This window comes from Miniopterus natalensis, chromosome 3, assembly GCF_054644295.1.
Source record: "Miniopterus natalensis isolate mMinNat1 chromosome 3, mMinNat1.hap1, whole genome shotgun sequence".
Classification (NCBI taxonomy): Eukaryota; Metazoa; Chordata; class Mammalia; order Chiroptera; family Miniopteridae; genus Miniopterus; species Miniopterus natalensis.
Window position 1 is genome coordinate 20882638 of NC_142083.1, and position 19947 is coordinate 20902584.

At 40.2% G+C, this 19947-nt stretch overlaps 1 protein-coding gene across 1 annotated transcript in view; it reads left to right on the plus strand.

Annotated features, from left to right (window-relative positions):
- DNAH5 (dynein axonemal heavy chain 5) overlaps positions 1-19947 on the plus strand; it is a 153791-nt gene that overhangs the window by 41460 nt on the left and 92384 nt on the right. Inside the window, exons 23-34 of the mRNA XM_016217304.2 lie at positions 1017-1218; positions 1775-2010; positions 4212-4430; positions 5930-5992; positions 6523-6761; positions 7494-7734; positions 9880-10079; positions 12614-12767; positions 14242-14405; positions 15862-16018; positions 18732-18944; positions 19645-19869. Of these exons, the coding sequence (XP_016072790.2) occupies positions 1017-1218; positions 1775-2010; positions 4212-4430; positions 5930-5992; positions 6523-6761; positions 7494-7734; positions 9880-10079; positions 12614-12767; positions 14242-14405; positions 15862-16018; positions 18732-18944; positions 19645-19869 (2313 nt within the window). The remainder of the gene's footprint in view (positions 1-1016; positions 1219-1774; positions 2011-4211; positions 4431-5929; positions 5993-6522; positions 6762-7493; positions 7735-9879; positions 10080-12613; positions 12768-14241; positions 14406-15861; positions 16019-18731; positions 18945-19644; positions 19870-19947) is intronic.

Here is a 19947-nt window from a genome sequence, read left to right on the forward strand (position 1 = left end):
CCTAAAGGAAGAAGCGGTGAAGGGGGTGTGGCCCAAGGATTGTGCCTGTCTGTGGCCTGCTGCTTTAGCTGGTACCAAACAAAGTGCAGTGGAAAATGGCATTTGATAAAGTGGCCTACCCACTCTATTGACCTCATTCCCTAGCTACCAATCGTGAGTGAGCCAATTCATCTTACAGAAGCAAACTTTTAAGCAAACAGGACTGTTTACTAAAAAATCAGTTAAAAAAAAATCATGTACCATCAATAGCCAGTTATAAAAATAGTGGGAAACAGCATCATTGAAAAATACCTAGTACCATACATACCAAGGAGGGTGTGGAATCTCTATGATGATTACTCTAAAACTTAACAAGGAATTAAAAAAAAATGATTGGAAGATTTAGAAAGACATGCTATGTTCCTGGATGGGAAGATTTACTATCATCCAGATGTCAGCCCTTATCCAATGAATTTATACATTTTATGTGATTGGATGCAGTGGGGTTTGAGGCTAGATATGTTCTGTTTGCCCCTCCAGACCTACTCTCTACTCTCTACTCTCTGACTTTAAGGAAGAATCAATAGGCTTCCACTGAGGTTTTCAGTTATTCTACCAATGAGCGTTTGGAGGAGAAATTGGGGTAGGGAGGAAAGAGAGTAACTTCAGAGTATGTTTTTTCCTGTAGTACTCTCTGTGGCATGATTTTGAGCTGTGGTTTCAAGGTCCAGCTACAATCAAGAGGGCCTTGTCCATAAGAGTCTTCATGGACTATCTCTTTTTTCACTTTCTAGAAACTGTCCCCAGTTCTTTTGGCTAGGGATGGTCACAGTTTCACTGTTACTGGCCCTGGGTTATCGTTTACACTGTTGTATATAGTCCCAGTTCTGTGGTGTTTCCCAGTAATCACAAAGTTCACTGATTAAACACTTTAACCAATCCTTGGGAACCATCAGCAATTGGCAAATATTCACTGTTAGCATGATGCCATTTCTGACTCTTCCTTCTCAACACATATAATCTTCTTTGTATCCTAGGAAGTTATTACATCCATGGATTGCTTCAAATGCTACAATCACATTTGGCAAAAAGAGAAAGAAGACACCATTATGACGTTTATTATGAAAAACCCCTTGCTTCCTGAATTCGAATCCCAGATTCTCTATTTCCAAAACCTAGAGCAGAAGATTAATGCTGAGCCTGAATATATCTGTGTGGGCGCCATTGCTCTGTATACAGGTTGGTTCAATTTTTTTTCAGACAGCCACAAAAAATCAAGGTATCCTCTGTCTCTTTACTGAGATTAGTATTCCAGAGAGTTTCAGCTATCTTAAAGATTGACTTTCCTTTTATGGGCTTCAAGCTTTAAAACCAATTTGTAGACCTGTTTTTAATTCCTTTCTGCATAATTATTTATTCCAGACTATTTTGAACACTTTGCTGCTAAACCTTGAAAATAAGCGCTAATTCAGAGAAAGAGGGGTCTGTTTTATTTGCAATTAAAGTTTACCCTTTCTTTAATAAATAGTGGTGACAGGCTTACCTCTAATGGTTTTGATATGTCCTTTGTTTCTTTTTTTAGCATTTTGAAATGTGTTTTCAATTGCTGGAAACAAGCTTTATGAAATAAATGAATATATAAGGATTAGGAAAAATTAATTTTTTCCACTTTGATTGTTCATGTGTCAGAGGGCTATCAGATGCAAAATCTTTACTATTAGCAAACAGTTGCACTGGGTTTTCTTATAGCGGTTCAAGTTTTTCAAACTGAACTGTGGACACTTGGGTTTTACAGCCGACTTGAAGTTCACCTTGACTGCTGAGACGAAGGCCTGGATGGTTGTCATTGGCCGTCACTGTAACAAAAAATACCAGAGTGAGATGGAAAACATTTTTACACTTGTTGAAGAATTCAGTAAGAAACTGAGTCGTCCAATTAAAGACCTAGATGATATTCGGATTGCTATGGTGGCACTGAAGGAAATTAGGGAGCAGCAAATTATCATTGACTTTCAAATAGGACCTATCGAGGTAACTGATAATCATCCGTTCATTATAGAATTATCTCCACAAGTTAGGTGAGATTAGCTGAAATATTGCCCGGGTCTGGGCTGGAGTACCTGGGTGCTAACCCTAAGAACAACAATTTCAGTAAAGATGGTGTCTGACCCCTAACGGGTGTCTTCTGTGGGCCAGCATTAGACCCGTGGGCAGGCCTGAGATGAGGGTTTTTATACAGGTGATTTATTGGTGAGTGGTCCCTGGAGAAGGGGAGCGAGGGAATGGGAAAGAGTGAGGTCGGGTTGGAGGGAACTAAGTGAGGGCGCAATCTCAGCTCTAGACCAACTTCAGCCTGATCCCACGGGGAGCAGTGGAGCATGAATTGCATCACACAGTTTTTTTCCACTTTGAGACCAGGGGATTGCCCTTTGTACCCCCAAGTCTGTTGGTCATCGACCGTAATCTCCCTGTGAGAAGGGTCCTGTTCAGCTGACAGTTTTCTAGGAAGAGGGCAGCGTGATTCCACAGCCAACAGCCCCGGGAGTTGAGGATGCAAATAGCAGCTGGTAAACAGGTCCTGGATGGGGCGATAGCAGTGTCCATTCATGTGTCAGCTCTGTATTAACTCATTTAAGCTTCCTGCAACCCCCACTCTACGCACAAGGAAAACTGAGCATCACAGAAGTTATGTAACTTGATTAGTGTTGCACATTACTTTTGTTTTTATTATCATACTATCTTTTTTTTAAAAAATATATTTTTATATGGATTTCAGAGGGAGGAAGGGAGAGGGAGAGAGAGATAGAAACATCAGTGATGAGCGAGTCATTGATTGGCTGCCTCCTGTACATTCCCTACTGGGGATCGAGCCCACAACCCGGGCATGTGCCCTGACCCGGAATCAAACCACGATCTCCTGGATCCTAGGTCGATGCTCAACCACTGAGCCACACTGGCTAGGCTATCATACTATTTTTTCTAGATGAAAATGTTTTATCAGCAATGGGTCACTATATTTATTCTTTTAAATGAGACTAGTATAATTGTAGCGTTAAAACAATTCAGACATAAAGCCACTGTCTTTTCCTCACACCATAACTGGAGTGTCTGGACTTACACTCTGATGCTCAGGGTCATACTTTAGTGTCACATTATCTGGACCCCTCATTGAATTTTTAGAAATTTCAAATTACGTGAACATGGTGCAGATGACTGCATGTTTGCACTCCTGCTGTGTTGGGTGAGGGAAGTCACATGATCCATTGTGCTCTTCTTGGGAATGGAAACATCAAGGCAAAGAGTCTCCGCTTTGTGTGGGACCACGGGAGTCCCTGGGGTGTGAAGAGGAGCCCAGTAACTGGCAACCCTGTTTTCTTCACCTGGGAGTTAAGACAAAACTATAGTCAAGTAGTCAAGTTCAAAGTACAATCATTATAATGGACTGAACTTATTTGGAAGACATGATTTAGTGTACAACTCTCATATTCCCAATATGCCCTCCACCCCAACCCTGCACACACACATGGGCTTGTGAATACTAAGTCCCAGAATTGGACTCTTCCATCAGGCGGCATTGGACAGCTGTGGGCCTCTGTAACCCACTCTGTTTTATTGGTTGGGTGCCGATCAAAGAGAAAGAGGGAAGAGGGAGGGAGGCACTGGGCTGTGCTTGCCTAAAGCAATAGTCTTTTCCCAAATCAACAGTGAGATATCCATCCTACCTCTATGGGGAGGAGTAATGGTAGGAAGGGGCCAGGGATATTTAGGGAAATTTTTTTCTCATGAAAACCTACCTTTGTCTCATTTTAACTCTCTGGCCAAGAGAGTCACCCAGGATTTTGCATCCTGAGGGTGATGACCTGGCCCAGACTCTGATTCAAGAACACCCTCTGTGTCTTACTATAGGAACCTCTTACCAGCAAGTAAAATACGACACAGATACACCTTTTATTTGTATAACAATTTATAGTTTTCAAATTGTATTAAAATTATATATTTTTTGATATTCACAAAAAACCTGTGAAGGAGTCTGGGACTTTTCCATTTTGCAGATGAGGAAATGAAGTTCAGGGACCTAGTTGCTCACTTAAGCTTTTACAGTTTGCAAATAGAGTAACTAGAACTCCCTGGGTGGGTCCGTTCATGCTGATCTTTTCCATTCTAATGCTTTAATGAATGACGGTATAGAGTTATGCATCTGACAGGAATTAAATTTTTCTTCTTTTGTGTAGGAATCTTATGCCCTACTTAACAAAAATGGACTTCTGATAGCAAAGGAAGAGCTGGATAAAGTTGATACTCTGCGCTATGCTTGGGAAAAGCTTCTAGCACGAGCCAGCGAAGTTCAGAATGAATTAGTCTCCCTGCAGCCCAGTTTCAGGAAAGAGCTTATTAGTACTGTGAAGGTCTTCCTCCAAGACTGCCAGCAGTTCTATTTGGACTATGATTTGGTATGACTCTTGCCTTCTATTTGAGTTATTTTCCAGGAACAGTGAATGGAGTATGCAAGTTTGTGTGTAATATGCTGTTGAGTCTGCTCTGATTCCTGGAGTTCCTATAAATGAGTGATGTCCACATGTCCTGTCCTCAACAGCCCTGCTCAGCTTCTGTAGCCTTATGCCTACGGCTTCTTTTATGTTGTTGATCATCTCATACTTGGTTTTTCTCTTTTCCATCCACTTCTTAGTTTACCCAGCATGATTGTCTTTTCCAAAGAACCCTGCATTCTCATGATATACCCAAAGTAGGACAACTTCAGTTTTGTCATTTTTGCCTCCACTGATGTTTCAGGCTTAATTTGTTCATCTTTTTGGCAATCCAGGGTGTCCACAGCGCTCTCTTTCAACACCACTTTTCAAATGAGTCAATGTTTTCTGTCTGCCTTCTTCAATGTTCCACTTTTGCATCTGTACACAGTAATTGGAAATATGAGAGTGTGGATGCAAAGTGTAGTTGTTTAAGGATTATGTCAAATTTAATAAAATTTCCTAGGAATGGGAATTTTATTTTCATGAAACCAGACATTTTCCTTTCACAATCCTTTTGTTCATCCAGAATTATTTCAGTAGGAAATGGGGAATTTAACAGTGCTATTTATATTATACCATTGGACTGTTCCCGGTAGCTTTATAAATTTATGTAGACAAAACCTATTTATGTGTAGTTATAATGGTCCTCCTTCCCACAGTATTCATTGGTTCTGCACGTGCTATAGAGCACCCGGCATGTGCCAGGCACTGCCCTTGGTGCTGAAGACACAAAAGTGGACAAGGCAGATGGAGTCCATATTTTATCACACATATATGAGTTTTAGTGCAGAACGTTTTGCTGGGAATGTGTTGTGTAATAAGACCCATTTCTAGCTGATTATTATATGCTACCAAAGGGAAATATGTAGAGCATAGGGTGACATTTGTTCCTGTTAACTAGTAGCACACCAACTGCAATGTTTATACAGTTAGGGAACTGGACCCATGCACTAGCTTCACGGGTGAAGAATCTCAGAACTCCACATATTTCAGGTGTCCTAATGTAGGAAAAACTGATTGGAATGTTAAGATTATAGGTTACTTAACTCATAGATATTGGAATGGTTAAATCTGTGAGTTATTTGCATTAGTGCTTTAGTTCAAAACTAGACATTACATGTGCTTCTTATAGAGTAGTCATTAATCTGCCTTGACACCTAAGAAATGAGTTGTACATATTTACATATTTTTAATTTTCGGAATTTCTTGACATATGAAAGTTGCGGCATTAACTTGGAGTTAGACTTGAAAATATTTCCAAATGAGTTACTTTCCCGAGTCCTTTTAAAATAAAAAACTAGTTCCTGTCATGTATGTGATATGAATGAATACTAACTTTGATGATCAAATACTTTGAGCTCATGAAATTTATATGCAAACACTTCATACTATTTTATATTAATTTTAACTGTTTGTTTCAGAATGGCCCAATGGCTAGCGGCTTGAAACCCCAGGAAGCCAGCGATAGGCTTATCATGTTTCAGGTAATCGTTTTATTTTCTGTGACCCTCTAAACAACCAAAACCTTAATGTGTTTTAAACACATACTTTCCCTACCCATTGACATACAAAGGCTTATTGTGGAATATGGTATGGACTTACATTTAAAAAATATCGTTTGGGCCCAGCCGGGTGTGGCTCAGCGGTTGAGCATCGACCTAGGATCCAGGAGATCGGGGTTCGATTCCCGGTCAGGGCACATGCCCAGGCTGTGGGCTGCAGCCCATCAATGACTCTCTCATCATTGATGTTTCTATCTCTCTCTCTCCCTCTCCCTTCCTCTCTCTGAAATCAATAAAGATATAAAAAAATAAATAAAAATAAAAAACGTCATTTGGTATGGTTACAATTACAGTTGGTTTCTATGTAATTAATTACACTCATTTGATATTTCTCTTTTATGTGTTCAGAGATCATACATTGATGACTTGCTGATTTTCCAGTTCTTTTTTATTATTTGTATGTTTGTTGATGTCTAAATTATTTTGATAAGTTTTCACTGTTTTTTTATTAGAATCAATTTGATAATATCTATCGGAAATACATCACCTACACCGGGGGAGAGGAGCTTTTTGGTCTGCCAGTTACCCAGTATCCTCAGCTTCTCGAAATAAAGAAGCAACTAAATCTTCTCCAGAAAATATACACTTTGTACAACAGCGTTATAGAAACTGTAAATAGCTACCACGATGTCCTGTGGTCAGAAGTGAACATTGAAAAAATCAACAGTGAGCTTTTAGAGTTCCAGAACAGGTGAGAAGTTAAGTGTTTAACATGCCCAGAGCTACTGAACCTCAAATGCTTTCTTACTTGATTGGCCGTCAAGTTGTCTTCTCCTTCCAGACATTTTGAAAGCACGCCAGGCTGCTTTGCAATTGTCCTTTAGACATCACGCTTGTCAAATGCTATTAATTGGCCCGTGTGTGTACCTAGGGAGACAGGCACATCCTTTAAACCTGGAGGAATCTTGCCAGGGGCTTTTCTACAGCTTGGAAGAGCCGATCTCTATTTATATTGTACTTATCAAACATTCAGAGTTTATATTAGATGATTTCCTGGAATAAAAGCAAGAGCCCCATGATTTTTCTACGTCCTGTTGAGTATTGAACCCAAAGAAGATGGAGGGTCATTTGTTGTATGTTTTTGGTTGACGGCCTGATAGTCTCTGCTGTGCTTTGAACTTGGCGGCGTCTTAGGACATGTTTGTAGAGTTGAATTGAATCAGGAGGCACCTCTATCCTTTAAAATAATGCCTTTTGTCTAGTTATTTGTTATGAGAAATTGAAAAAATTTTTTTTCCTGATTGGGAGGAGTAATTTTATGATATAAAAGTGTATTAACAGATATCTGATTCCTGAGCTTTAAAAATGTGGTAGGCATTCTGAGTGATTAGTTATGCTAGAAATGCTGGCAGACAGTGTTGGACTGGAGACTTCTGGACTCAGCTGGAATGGGCTTCCCTGTTGCCTTCCCTTCCCCCCGCAGGTGTCGGAAGCTGCCCCGGGCTGCGAAGGACTGGCAGGCTTTTCTGGATCTGAAGAAGACCATTGATGACTTCAGCGAGTGCTGTCCCCTGCTGGAGCGCATGGCCAGCAAGGCCATGATGGACAGGCACTGGGAAAGGATAACTGCTCTCACCGGGCATTGTCTGGCTGTGGGCAATGAAGCTTTTAGGTTAAGAAACATCATGGAGGCACCGCTTCTGAAATACAAAGAGGAAATAGAGGTAGAGCTGGTAGCATGCGTGGTGGGAGGTTGGGAGGCCTCACGGGACTTACCTGATAAAACTCCTACATTGTGGAATGCTGCGTCAGTGACCACAGCAGGACAATTGAAACGCTTTTCACGGCCGCCAACTGATTCCTTCAGCAAATAGTGATGTGACAGGTTCTGTGCTAAGTGCTGGGGATGTGAGGGTGTACCCCTGCATTCATAGTTCATTACTTAAGTTGTTTAATCAAATATTTATCCAAATAAGGATACATGCCATAGAAGGAAAAGTGTGATGTTCTGTGGAGTTCCTGCAGTAAAGGGGCTTGACCCATCTGGGAGGTGGGGGCAGGGCGGTAAAGGTAGAGAAAGGTGGGGTGGATGCACCTGACTGGCTGGGTAAAGGGAGTGTGCTTTTGTGGTCCGGGTGAGGGGCTTGGAAAGCACAAAAAAGACAATGCCAGGCAGAGAGAAAAGCATGTATGAAGGATCTGAGGTGTGTTTGGGGGACCAGAGAAGGCCAGAGTGACTGGGGTATGGGGGTCGGGGAGAGAGGAGATAGCTGAGAAAGGGCCGGTGCGGTCCGGCTGGAACATGTTATTGACTTTAGGCTTTGGAGTAATGAAGAGCCACCTGGAAGATGTATTTTGAGCAGCAGATGCCATGGTTAGATTTTTATTTTGTAAAGTTCACTCTGGTAGCTGTGTGGAGAAGGGATGGGAGGTGGCAAGGGAGACGATGGGAAAACCAATCGGGAGGTTATAAGAATATCCGAGGCAAGAGATAATGTTGTGCTGGATGAGTGGGCAGCTAGCGAAGCTGGAGAGGGGAGAAAAGACTAAAGGGATCTTTAGGTGGCAAAACTGGGTAGAATTTGGTGATGAAGGACACGTGGTAGGAGAAACATGGGGGAGGGGCTGAGGGTGGACCCTCGATTTGCTGAGAGATCCAGATGGGTGATGGGGCTTATCGCTGAGATAGGGAATATTAGTGGGGAATTGGGTTGAATGACAAGGTACAAGACAATGAACTTGATTTTGGACATGAGTTTGATATTTCACAAATTGTGTTTGGGGTTCCCTTATATATTCAAGCAGAGAAATCCAATAGGCAAATTGGATGTGGGTCTTGCCTGGAAATACAAAAGGTTACTGACTGCATGGGCATAGGCCTAGGGAGGGGGTGGAGCATGAAATGAGAGGAAAGCAAAAGCAGGGCTCCCCTAATGCTCCAGGAGAGGGTAAGGCTGCAGGGGAGGCTGGGAAAGTGAGCAGAGTTGGGAAGAAATCAGGTTTCTGCTAATGCCCTTCTCTCATACTGCACTGATTTGACTTAAATCGGAGACATGAAAATTTGAGTCTTTGGTTAAAGTTTCAAAATTTAAAAGGTTATTGCATACTTTTGATCCCAATTTAACATGTTTGATAGAATTAACATATAACTTTGTGTAAATTTAAGGTGGACAACATACCGATTCGATACATTTAATTTCAATTATATTGCAGCATTAGCACACCTCTTTCATCACATGATTATCATTTCTTCTAGTGGCAAGGATAGTTTAGATCTGGTCTCTTAGCAAATTTAATGTTTATAATACAGTTTTGTTGTCTATAATCACTATGCTGTGCATTACACCACCAGAATTTATTCATTTGCTAGTTGCAGGCTTGTTCCCTTAAACATCTCTCATTCTCCCACCTCCCAATTCCTGGTAACCACGAACTCACCATTTGTTGTGAGTTTGTATTTTTAAATTTCACATATAAAGGACATCATATTGTATTTGTCTTTCTTTGTCTGTCTTATCTTACTTAGTCTTTTGTCCTCAAGGCCCATCCATTTTGTCACAAATGGCAGGATTTCCTTTTCTTTCAGAGTTAAATAATATTACATTGTTGCATCTTTTATCTTCCTTTCTGGAATAATTTGGTGGGAAATTTTTACAAATTATGGCTCTGTTATTTAGTAATATCTCTATCTCCATCTCTATTCCTAAATCTATATACACAAATACCATTTATTATATTGCAGTTTAGACTTGGGAACATGAGTATTTATAGATACATGTGAAGCAAAGAGTGAACCTCTGTGGAACCTAGAGTATTTGGGAAGGATGTGTGACTTTCACGCGATAAAATGAGAGCTTGCAATTTTATAGGACATCTGTATCAGTGCTGTGAAGGAGAGGGACATTGAACAAAAGCTGAAGCAAGTGATTAATGAGTGGGACGGCAAGACATTCACATTTGGCAGCTTTAAAGCCCGCGGAGAGCTCCTCTTGCGAGGAGACAGTACTTCAGAAATCATCGCCATGATGGAGGACAGCTTGATGTTGCTGGGCTCCCTACTGAGCAACAGGTGGGAACATCTCCCTCTTTCTCCTGAGATCTGACAACCATAAGACCAAGCATTTCAAGGGAAACTAATGTTTAAAAAATGCAACACTACCCTACATACAATTGACTCAATATTAACAATCCTGGTTTTAATTTTAGCCTTTGGCGCAGCGTGTGTGATACTGTTTTTATTTCATTGTCTTCTATTTGTGGAGTGTGTCTGAGACCATCAGTTGGACAAAATAATGCAACATGCGATTGGCCACTTGGGTCTTCGGGAACATTTCAGCTTTGCTGCTGACTCGCCTCACTGCACAGCCGACAGCTCAGCAGGCACTAGAGTCCAGAGGGGAATTATTCTGAGTTCAAATTAATCATTCTACCTAGAAAACCTTTCTGCCAACATGTTTATGGACTAGAAGTGTACATATGTTAATGATCAAGATACAGAGTGAATTTAATTAATGAAGTAAAGTACAGCAGTGCAGACTGATACGGTCTAACACGTCTATCTGACAGTAAAGCCGTAGACTCGTGGACCCGCATTTCCTGGGTTCATTGCTTCCCTTTGCTCTTTCTGAAATAATTATTGTTCACTGGGATCTTCTCAAATATATGGTAATTGTGTAGAATGTGGATACCAATGAGATGTGAATTTATTGTTATTCTATCTTTAAAAAGCCACTCTTTTCTCTGTGTATATCAATAATTTTAATGTAGGAAGTAGTAACTACTTAAAAATTCTTATTCTTTTCGTTTACTGGGTACATCTGAGTTTGAAATGAATGATATAGAATATAAAATTAGTTCTTAGATATTTAGGCCATTGGTAACATGGAGCCTGAACTAGTTAGGATTTGGCGAGATTTAACAAATTTGGTGATTACTCATTCCCAACTAGAATGAGGGACCGATGGAAGATGACACACCCTAGGGAGGTAGAAAAGGCACACATATAAATTAAGTGAAAATTATCTACGTTGGGGATGGGGAGACTTTGCTTACCAATGGCACTGAATCCACAGAGTTGTGTGAGGAACATGTATTCAATATAAATTTATTGAACAACTGCTTTCTGCCACGGGCTCTTTTGGGTGCTAAGAGGAGGAGTTAACAAAACAAGGATCTCTGTTGCTGTGGTGTGACATCCTAGTGAAAAGCTTAATAAAAAACTCATTAAGATGTGTCAAATATTAAAATAATGTGTTTACAAGTAAGAACATGGAAATTATAATTTTATTCACTAATATGACTAATATTTGAGAAGACTTCAAGTCCATGTACTGTTGGCCTGGGAGGATCAATAGAGGGGGAAGAAACGGGAGGAAAAGCAATGAGGCAGTACAGGCAGTGTAATCATTTAGGATTTAGTTTGTCTGCAAATAGCAGAAGCACCACACACAACATCACTTAAACAAGACTGAAGTTTATGTTTCTCTTTCGTGAAAGAAGCTCCAAGGATGGTTCAGGTTGGAGTGGGGGCTCTACCATGTCATCAGGGGCCCCGATTTTGTCTGGCTCACTCTTTTTGTCTTTCCCAGGTATCGCCCTTCTCCATACTATCCTGTACGTCCAACACTGATGCTCACTTTTTATCTAGAAGCATGGTTCTCAGCCTTGGCTACACACTAGACACACCTAGGGAATTTTAAAAAATCCCGCCCTCTGGGCTATACCCCAGACTGATTGAGTCAGTCTCTGGGGGATGGGACCGAGGCAGGCATTGGTGATTTTTTAATGTTTATGGGATGATTCCAATGTGTAGCTAAGGTTGAGAACTGTTGATGTGGAACTTAGTCTTAGGACTGCACATTGCTGCAAAGGAGACTGGGAAAGTCAGTATTTTAATTGGGCAGCTATGTGTCCAGAAATCGGGTTCTGTATCTAAAGAAAGGAGAACAAGACATTGGGAGGTCACTGTCAGTTTCTGCCTCAAGAGGAAAGAAGGGATGTAGACTAACCATGGGAGAGGCAGAAATGTGGCTGTCAGGGTATGCATGGGGACATACACAGGCCCTCACACACATACACGCCTGACTGGGTTGGACATGAGTGCATGGGAAGTTGGAAAGAGACACAGAGGCTAAGGAGAGATTCAAAATATTATCCTATTTAAAAACTGAATAAGTTATTTGGCTCCCACCAATGGCTCTGTAATTGCTCCATATTATATGAAAAACCAGGGACACCATGGAAAAGACACAGAAGCTCAGTAGTGAGAATATTACTCTCTTGGTGGTAGCAACAATGACCAGAATTATGCTACTATAGCAGCTGAGTGGAATCAAATCTCATGCCTGGTCTGTTCCTTAGGAGACATGTCTCCCACCTCTCTGTGCTCTGGATCAAAAGGGAAAAAGTCTAACAATGTCCAATAAATGGTGGTGAATTAATCACTTTGTAGCATCATTTTAAAAGCCAGAAACATAATCAAAGTTGTAAAGAAGTAGGTAAAAATTAGGATTTTTAACAACCTTTTAAATTTGAAAACAACAACAATAAAGTAAAGCATCAAAAGAAACAATCCCTAAATGCTGAATATATTTCCCATTTTAGGTACAATATGCCATTCAAAGCCCAGATTCAGAAATGGGTGCAGCTGCTTTCCAACTCAACAGACATCATCGAGAACTGGATGCTGGTGCAAAACCTCTGGATTTACTTAGAAGCCGTCTTCGTGGGAGGAGATATTGCCAAGCAGCTACCCAAGGTTTTAGAATTTTCTTTATAATTTCATCAGGTGTTTAATTTAGAGAACTAATAACTAATAATTCTTTTAAAAATGCAATTCAACTTCTGTTGAGCCACCCCTTGCCCAGTTATTTTTGTGGTTGCTATTGACTGTTTTTCAAAGAGGAGAGAGAGAGTAATTATGGAAAAGAAGGAGCATGAAAACCAGAGTAAGAGCATCACAAAGCTGTGAGGTTTTATAGGAAGTGGAGCGTTAAAAAAACAAAGAATGAATGCTTGCATAGTTGACGTGCTTCTTCAGATAATTTGAAGGTAGAATTTGGAACAGAGTAGAATTATGGAGTAGTTATCTTGACAATGGTAGGATAATTTGTTCTTCTACTACTGACAGTCTAAAATAACTCACACCATACAATATACGCAATTATATCTGAACTGTAAAATTGAGGGGTGGAAATCCGTAGGAAACAAGCTCCCAAACAAAAAGGCCCTCTTCTCAAGTGTGGAGTATGTTTTTCTCATCAAATTGTAATCATCTCACTAGGTAGATATGGAGTGTATTTAAAAAAAAAAACCCGCATTTTTTTACCAAGTTTCAAGGATTCTTACTCAATTACCTTAAGTTGTTTGCAAAATCATAACATTTTAACAATATACTTGAGTTTCAGAGGCATGATTATGTTGAGTGTTCTCTTTACTTAGCTGTCCTAGCTATCTCTTTGGTTCATTTTCAGTTTATTTTTTCGCTATCAGTGAATGTATCCATACACTAAAATTTTACGTATTTATTAATTTAATTTTGCTTTCATATTTGGTCTTGTTTTTCTTTTTGATGGGTGGAGGAGAACCTCAAGTTGGACTTAATAATGGAAATTTGCACATACAACATTGAAGGAACTACGTGGGGTTTCTTGCTCTCATATTTGATGGTACATGCGCATTGGAAAAATAAACTTTTGATGATAAAAATAAAAATTATTTCTACTCTCTCAAAATAACCTGCACATTTTGCAATTTTTTCTGAAAAAAATCTATTTTAAATTTTTTTGCAATATTAGTGTTATACTAAAGTTAATGTTATCTTATTTTTAAATTATTTTATTTTCTAAATACAGAAGATATTCAATGCTCAGTGTAGGAAAATTAAAAAATGTAAAATTCACTTCATTTAGAGATGACTGGTGGAAAAAATTGGGGGTGACCTTTCCTTCCAGATTGTTTCGTATTGTAGTATTACTTTCGTATCTGTTTCCTGTTTTTAGTTACCATAATGGGGTACGAGGAGTGAGCTAAAGGGTTCTTATTTAAGAAAGGGAGTGGTAGGTGCAAAAGGCCTGAGGAGCATTCACCTGGATCACGTGTGACATTTCAGTGATGTACAACTGCGGTATCCAGATCGGTCAGAAATCGGGCTGTAGCAGGAGGTATGTGAGATGTTCTTTCCTTGAGGTCACAGATGTGTCCAAGTGTGCTTTGTCACCTCATTCTCATAGGAAGCCAAGCGCTTTTCCAATATAGATAAGTCCTGGGTGAAGATCATGAATCGGGCACATGAAATGCCAAACGTGGTTCAGTGTTGTGTTGGAGATGAGACCCTGGGGCAGCTATTACCACACTTGCTGGACCAGTTGGAAATATGCCAGAAATCCCTTACTGGGTAAGTTCAAAGCTCTTTGAAGGCTCTCATTCCATCCTAGAGATAGAAGGGACCAGAGAGATTAGACAGAATTAGCCAAGTCAGTTTTCTTTTGCTGAGGACTGATTCCTGTCTAAAGTTGTACTTTCCAAGTTCCTCACTCACCACCAGCCTCTCTTTATAGCTTCTGCTTTTCTTTGCCTCTTTCAGACTCTGAAAAAAGCCCTCTCTTTTGTGTTGAGGAATTTAGCTCTGGCCCTCACCCTGGACATCCCACTGGAAAAAAAGAGTCCAGCAGTTGGCTGACTGTACTGTCACGGGTGTCCCGTACAGGCCCTCGAGGTTGCCCCCTGACTGCAGCTTCTGATCCAAGCAGTCTTTCAGTAAAAACTCTAAGAAGAGAATTCTGCTTCTATGAAATAAAAATAATTCCCCCATAGTTTCACACAGGAAACAAGCAAATAATACAAAGAAATAATAATACAAATAAAAAATAAGACAACTAATACAAAGGGAAGAATAGAAATAAAAAAAGACAAAGTTTAAAAAGTATTTCTGGTAAGATTTCAAAAAGCAACTGCAGTTAAAACTGAATTAACTATATTAACATGTGCTAGAAAATGAAGATACAAAGGCAATGGTGTGAGAACAACAGGAAAAATATCCATAACATAAGGAATCACCATAAAATAAAGCAAATATAGACACCAAAGTGCAGTTGAGAACAGGGCAGTGATAGACACATTGACTGGGTTTTGATAACTCCTGGAGGTGAACCAAGGCCCTTTCACGGAGCTCGTTTGTAGCTGGATTTTGTTTTTGCTTCCGTGAGGGATTCATTGGATTCTTTTTTTAAAATCCTCACCCAAGGACATGCTTTTTATTGTTTTTATTAGAGAGAGGAAGGCAGAGGGAGAGAGAAACATTGATGTGAGAGTGAAACATTGATTGGTTGCCTCCTGCATGCACCTCAACTGGGATTGAACCCACAACCTGGGCATGTGCCCTGACCCCAGAATTGAACCCACCACCTTTCAGTGTACAGGACGATGCTCCAACCAACTGAGCCAGACCGGCCAGGGCTTATTGGATTTTTAAAGATACAATTCCACACATGAGACACACCTTTTACCTGACAGCACTGTGACTGCAAATAAAATAAAAACATCCTGTGTGTATTTTTCCTGTTTTCTACAAAGAGAGCACAAGATTTTTCAGATTAAGTCAAATGCATACATTACACTTGTGAAAAATGCAGAAATTCTCCCGGCCATTCCGGAAAAGAAATTGTTTTCCCATCAGAATATAGAATGCTGCTTGGCAAAAGCAGTAACAGAACAAAACAAAAACATTGAACAGGATGTGGGAAAATCAGATTGTCTCAAAACATTTCTCCCCTTTCCCATCCAGGTTAATTTGTTCCTCAGAGTCCTGCTTTGTGTGTTTATAACGTTTATCTTTTCCTGCCCACTTTTAGGTACTTGGAGAAAAAACGACTTTGTTTTCCTCGCTTCTTCTTTGTCTCGGACCCAGCCCTCCTGGAGATTCTGGGGCAGGCATCAGACCCACACACTATCCAAGCCCATCTGCTGAATGTGTTTGACAACATTAAAAGTGTCAAATTCCATGACAAGGTTCGCCTAATTCTGATTACTGGCCAGCAATGACCATATCTTGGGATCTCTGTTGTCTTTATTAAATAGCTCTCTGATATTGTGTTTACAAAGGATTACTTCCCTGGCTATTAGCTCTCAGCCAATGACTAAAAACAAGCTTTTGGGCCCAATGTACCTTCAGACCTATGTGATTTTTTAATATCCAGACTATAGATTTGAATAACAAGTAGTTTATGGTTAAGAATGTATTGTATGTAGCTTTCATGGTTTTATGTGCCAAGTTAACTGTTTAGAAATTCAGTAAAACAGAGAAACCGGTTGCTCTTCCCAGCATGCAGTCTGCACTTGTTGAGCAACTACTACGTGCCAGATGTCATAGTTGACAGTGGGAGCATACGGACCTCTGGGAGTCCTCGCTTTGGTGGAGTCTGTAGCATACAATTAGTGCAGCGGTAGAGCGATGCCGTGGTAAGCAGTTAAAAGCCAGTCACTTAAGTCCAAGCCCCTTGCTATGTGCCAGGCATGATGTTAGTCCTGGAATTCTAAGGAAAAACACATCACAAATAGTACTGAAGTTGTTTTTATGCAGCACATCATTCAAGAGACATTTGACAGTGAAACTATTGGTAATTTTTGCCTTGCCGAGCTAGTATTATGCACAGAGATCATGGAAATGCTTGTCAGGGAACCCTAACCGGGGTGTACGGGCTGGGAGAGAAGGCTTCCTGCAAGAGAAAGTGGTGTTGGAACTGATGTCCTGAAGTGAGTGGGACATAACCAGGCAGGCGGAGGCGGGACGCAAGGTGCAGCCGGAAGGGAGGGCAGGCGGAGGTGTGGGCGGGAGTGTGGGCGTGTGAGGGCTGTCTCAGTTTCCCAAGGCTTTGCCGGGCTCAACCAGCAGAAGCCGACTCTCTCAGTCTGGAGGCTAGAATTCTGAACTAAGGTGTTGGCAGGGTGGGTCCCTGCTGGCGGCTCTGAGGCAGAATCTGTTCCACGGCGCTCTCCTAGTTCCGGTGGTTGTCAGAGACCCTTGGTGCTCCTTGGCGTGTAGACACAGTCTCTGCCTTTGTCCTCACATGATGTTCTCCCTGTGACTATATCTGTAAAGACTTTATTTCTAAATAAGGTCCGAGTCACAGGTACTGGGGCTTAGGGCTTCAACATGTAGTTTTTTTGCGAGGGGTTGGGGGGTGGGGGAGACACACAATTTAACCCACAATCGGAAGTGATGAGCAAAGGAGGAGGGAGGCATGGACCAGATTCCAGAAGGCCAAGTGCATCGCACTGTCATTCTGCTTCATCCTGAATGTGACAAAAGACACGGGCCGTTTCTATGCAGGGTAGGGCAGTGACCTGATTTGTGTTTCAGGAAGATTCTCTGGCTCAGTGCAGGCGGTGGAGTAGAAGGGAGCATGGAAACCAGTGTCGGAAGTGACGGCAAAATCAGGGTGGAACAGGCTGAGCTGCTCCAACAAAGTCTTGACCAAGGGGGTGGTGGAGAGAAAGGGAAAACATGGAAATGGTTTTAAATCAATGTTTGTGTGGGTCTACTGGACATGTGGGTTGAAAGAGCGGATTGAATTACCCAGGAAGTTCTTCCTGATGTTTCATTCAAATCCTCCTGCTGTAGCACTTGAACTTCATGGTGCTTCGGAAGGCTTCTCACTCGCTCATTGAACACTGAAGATAATTTAGATTTCCTCATTTTTAGCCTCTGTTCATAGCAGTTACTTCTTAAAATAGCATTGATTTTTATATGTTTCTGCCATTAGGTATCTACAACCAGCAGCAGATTCTGGTCTTGTGGGTCCTAAATCTTATAAAATTATAAATACCAATTTATATTCAGAACTTTGGAATGGGTCTATGTAAGTCAGAAGCCCTGAAATTTAAGGCTCATTGGCTTCATTAGTACAGTTCTAAATCTGAGATTTAGGATTCAGTTCTAAATCTGAGACCAAGGGGACAATATTCCACTTACTAAAAAATAAAAACAATACACATTCACACTTACTTTATAGTTTGAATTATTTTTTAAAATTGGTATGAACAGCCAGGGAGGTATGTAGGGAAGTAGGCAAGGCACTATTTTTAATGGCTAATTTTAGGCCAGAGATTTAGTCTCAAAGATGTGTCCTCCAGCATTGCCTGATCAGTGACTAGCAGAGAACCATTTGAACCCGTATTTTAGAATGCCAAATGCCATGCTCTTATTGTGTCATACTGCATGGAAATTGAAGTGAAATGACCAGATTAGGAGCTGGATTTGAATTAGAAAACATTGTGAGCAACCAAGAGCTCCTGCAAGGAACACACTGTTTTGTACAGAACTAGAGTTACCTTGTAAGGTGTTTGCATCGATCACATTGGCCAAGTCATTGCTAATGTCAACGTGATAAACTTGTGGTGTGGATGACAGGCTCTTAGAGACTTTCATTACATTTGGGGAAACTAGAGATTTTTTCGATCATCACATTTGTATTGAATATTTCTTTTAGAAAACAAGTTTTCCCCTTTCAAGTATAGACTATTTAAAGGTGATTTAGCATTCCCTTCTAGCTTTCATGGATAGCTTCTTTTTACTGTTTTGAAATTGATTTTATATCATATGTTGACTTTTTTGTTATAATCTATAGCTTAGCTCCGTTGGAAGGATAACATTTGATACCAGGGCAACGGAGGAATTTTTACTCTATGTGAATGTAGCTATTTTTTTTTGCTTCTAACATAGATCTATGATCGCATTCTGTCAATTTCCTCTCGCGAGGGTGAGACGATTGAATTGGATAAACCTGTGATGGCAGAGGGCAATGTGGAAGTTTGGCTTAACTCTCTCTTGGAGGAATCTCAGGCCTCATTACATCATGTGATTCGCCAGGCAGCTGAAAATATTCAAGAAACAGGTTTTCAACTGATTGAATTTCTTTCTTCCTTCCCTGCTCAGGTCAGTGTGTTGAAATTGGAAAGTATTTTCTTTACCGAATAGTCATTTTAGAGTTCATACATTTTCTATTGTAAAGTACACAGCTGGCTCCTATTTAACTCTGGAGTTTTATAAGTATTTGCTAAATATAGATAACCTTAAAGATTTCAACTGCAGATTATTTGATTTTATATGTGTTGTAGAGATAGTTGATATATTTTGTTTAATTTAAAAGTTTTTTTTTTACTGAACCTCTTTAGTACATAAATCATAAAAAGGTACTGTGTGCTTTACCAGAAAAATGAGACATATATTTCAGCATTAAAATACAGAAAAACACATTTTCTTAGTCATTGTGACCAATAAAGATTTTGTAAGTATATACTGTATGTAAACCTTGTGTCAGTTTGGGGAAAGCAGGTTTAAGACATGCTTTCCCTTCTAGTAACTTAAAATCTGGCTAGGGAGAAATATGACTTAAACAACCAATGACTAAAATTATAAGAAAAAAATTGTAGCTACATAGTAAGGCTATACATGTTTAATTGTCAGGTAAACAATATGAATAGTGTTTTCCTAGGTTCTGATAAAACATACAAAGTGGATCTAATCAAGGGTGACATATTTGCATAATAACCACAGCTACTCACTACATTGTAATTTCTGTTTAGATATATTCATATGCCATATGCACTCATGAAGCCCTTTTTATTTCCATAAGGTTGGCTTATTAGGAATTCAAATGATATGGACGCGGGATTCAGAAGAAGCCCTTAGAAATGCCAAATTTGATAAAAAAATCATGCAGAAAACCAATCAGTCTTTCTTGGAGCTGCTGAATACATTGATAGACATCACAACCAAGGATCTGAGTTCTGTGGAACGAATTAAATATGAGACTTTGATTACTGTTCACGTGCACCAGAGGGATATCTTTGATGACCTGGTAAACGCTTTATAAATGATGTGGCATATACAGGAAGGCAAATACTAGCCACTATCTATGTTTACCCAGTGGAATTAG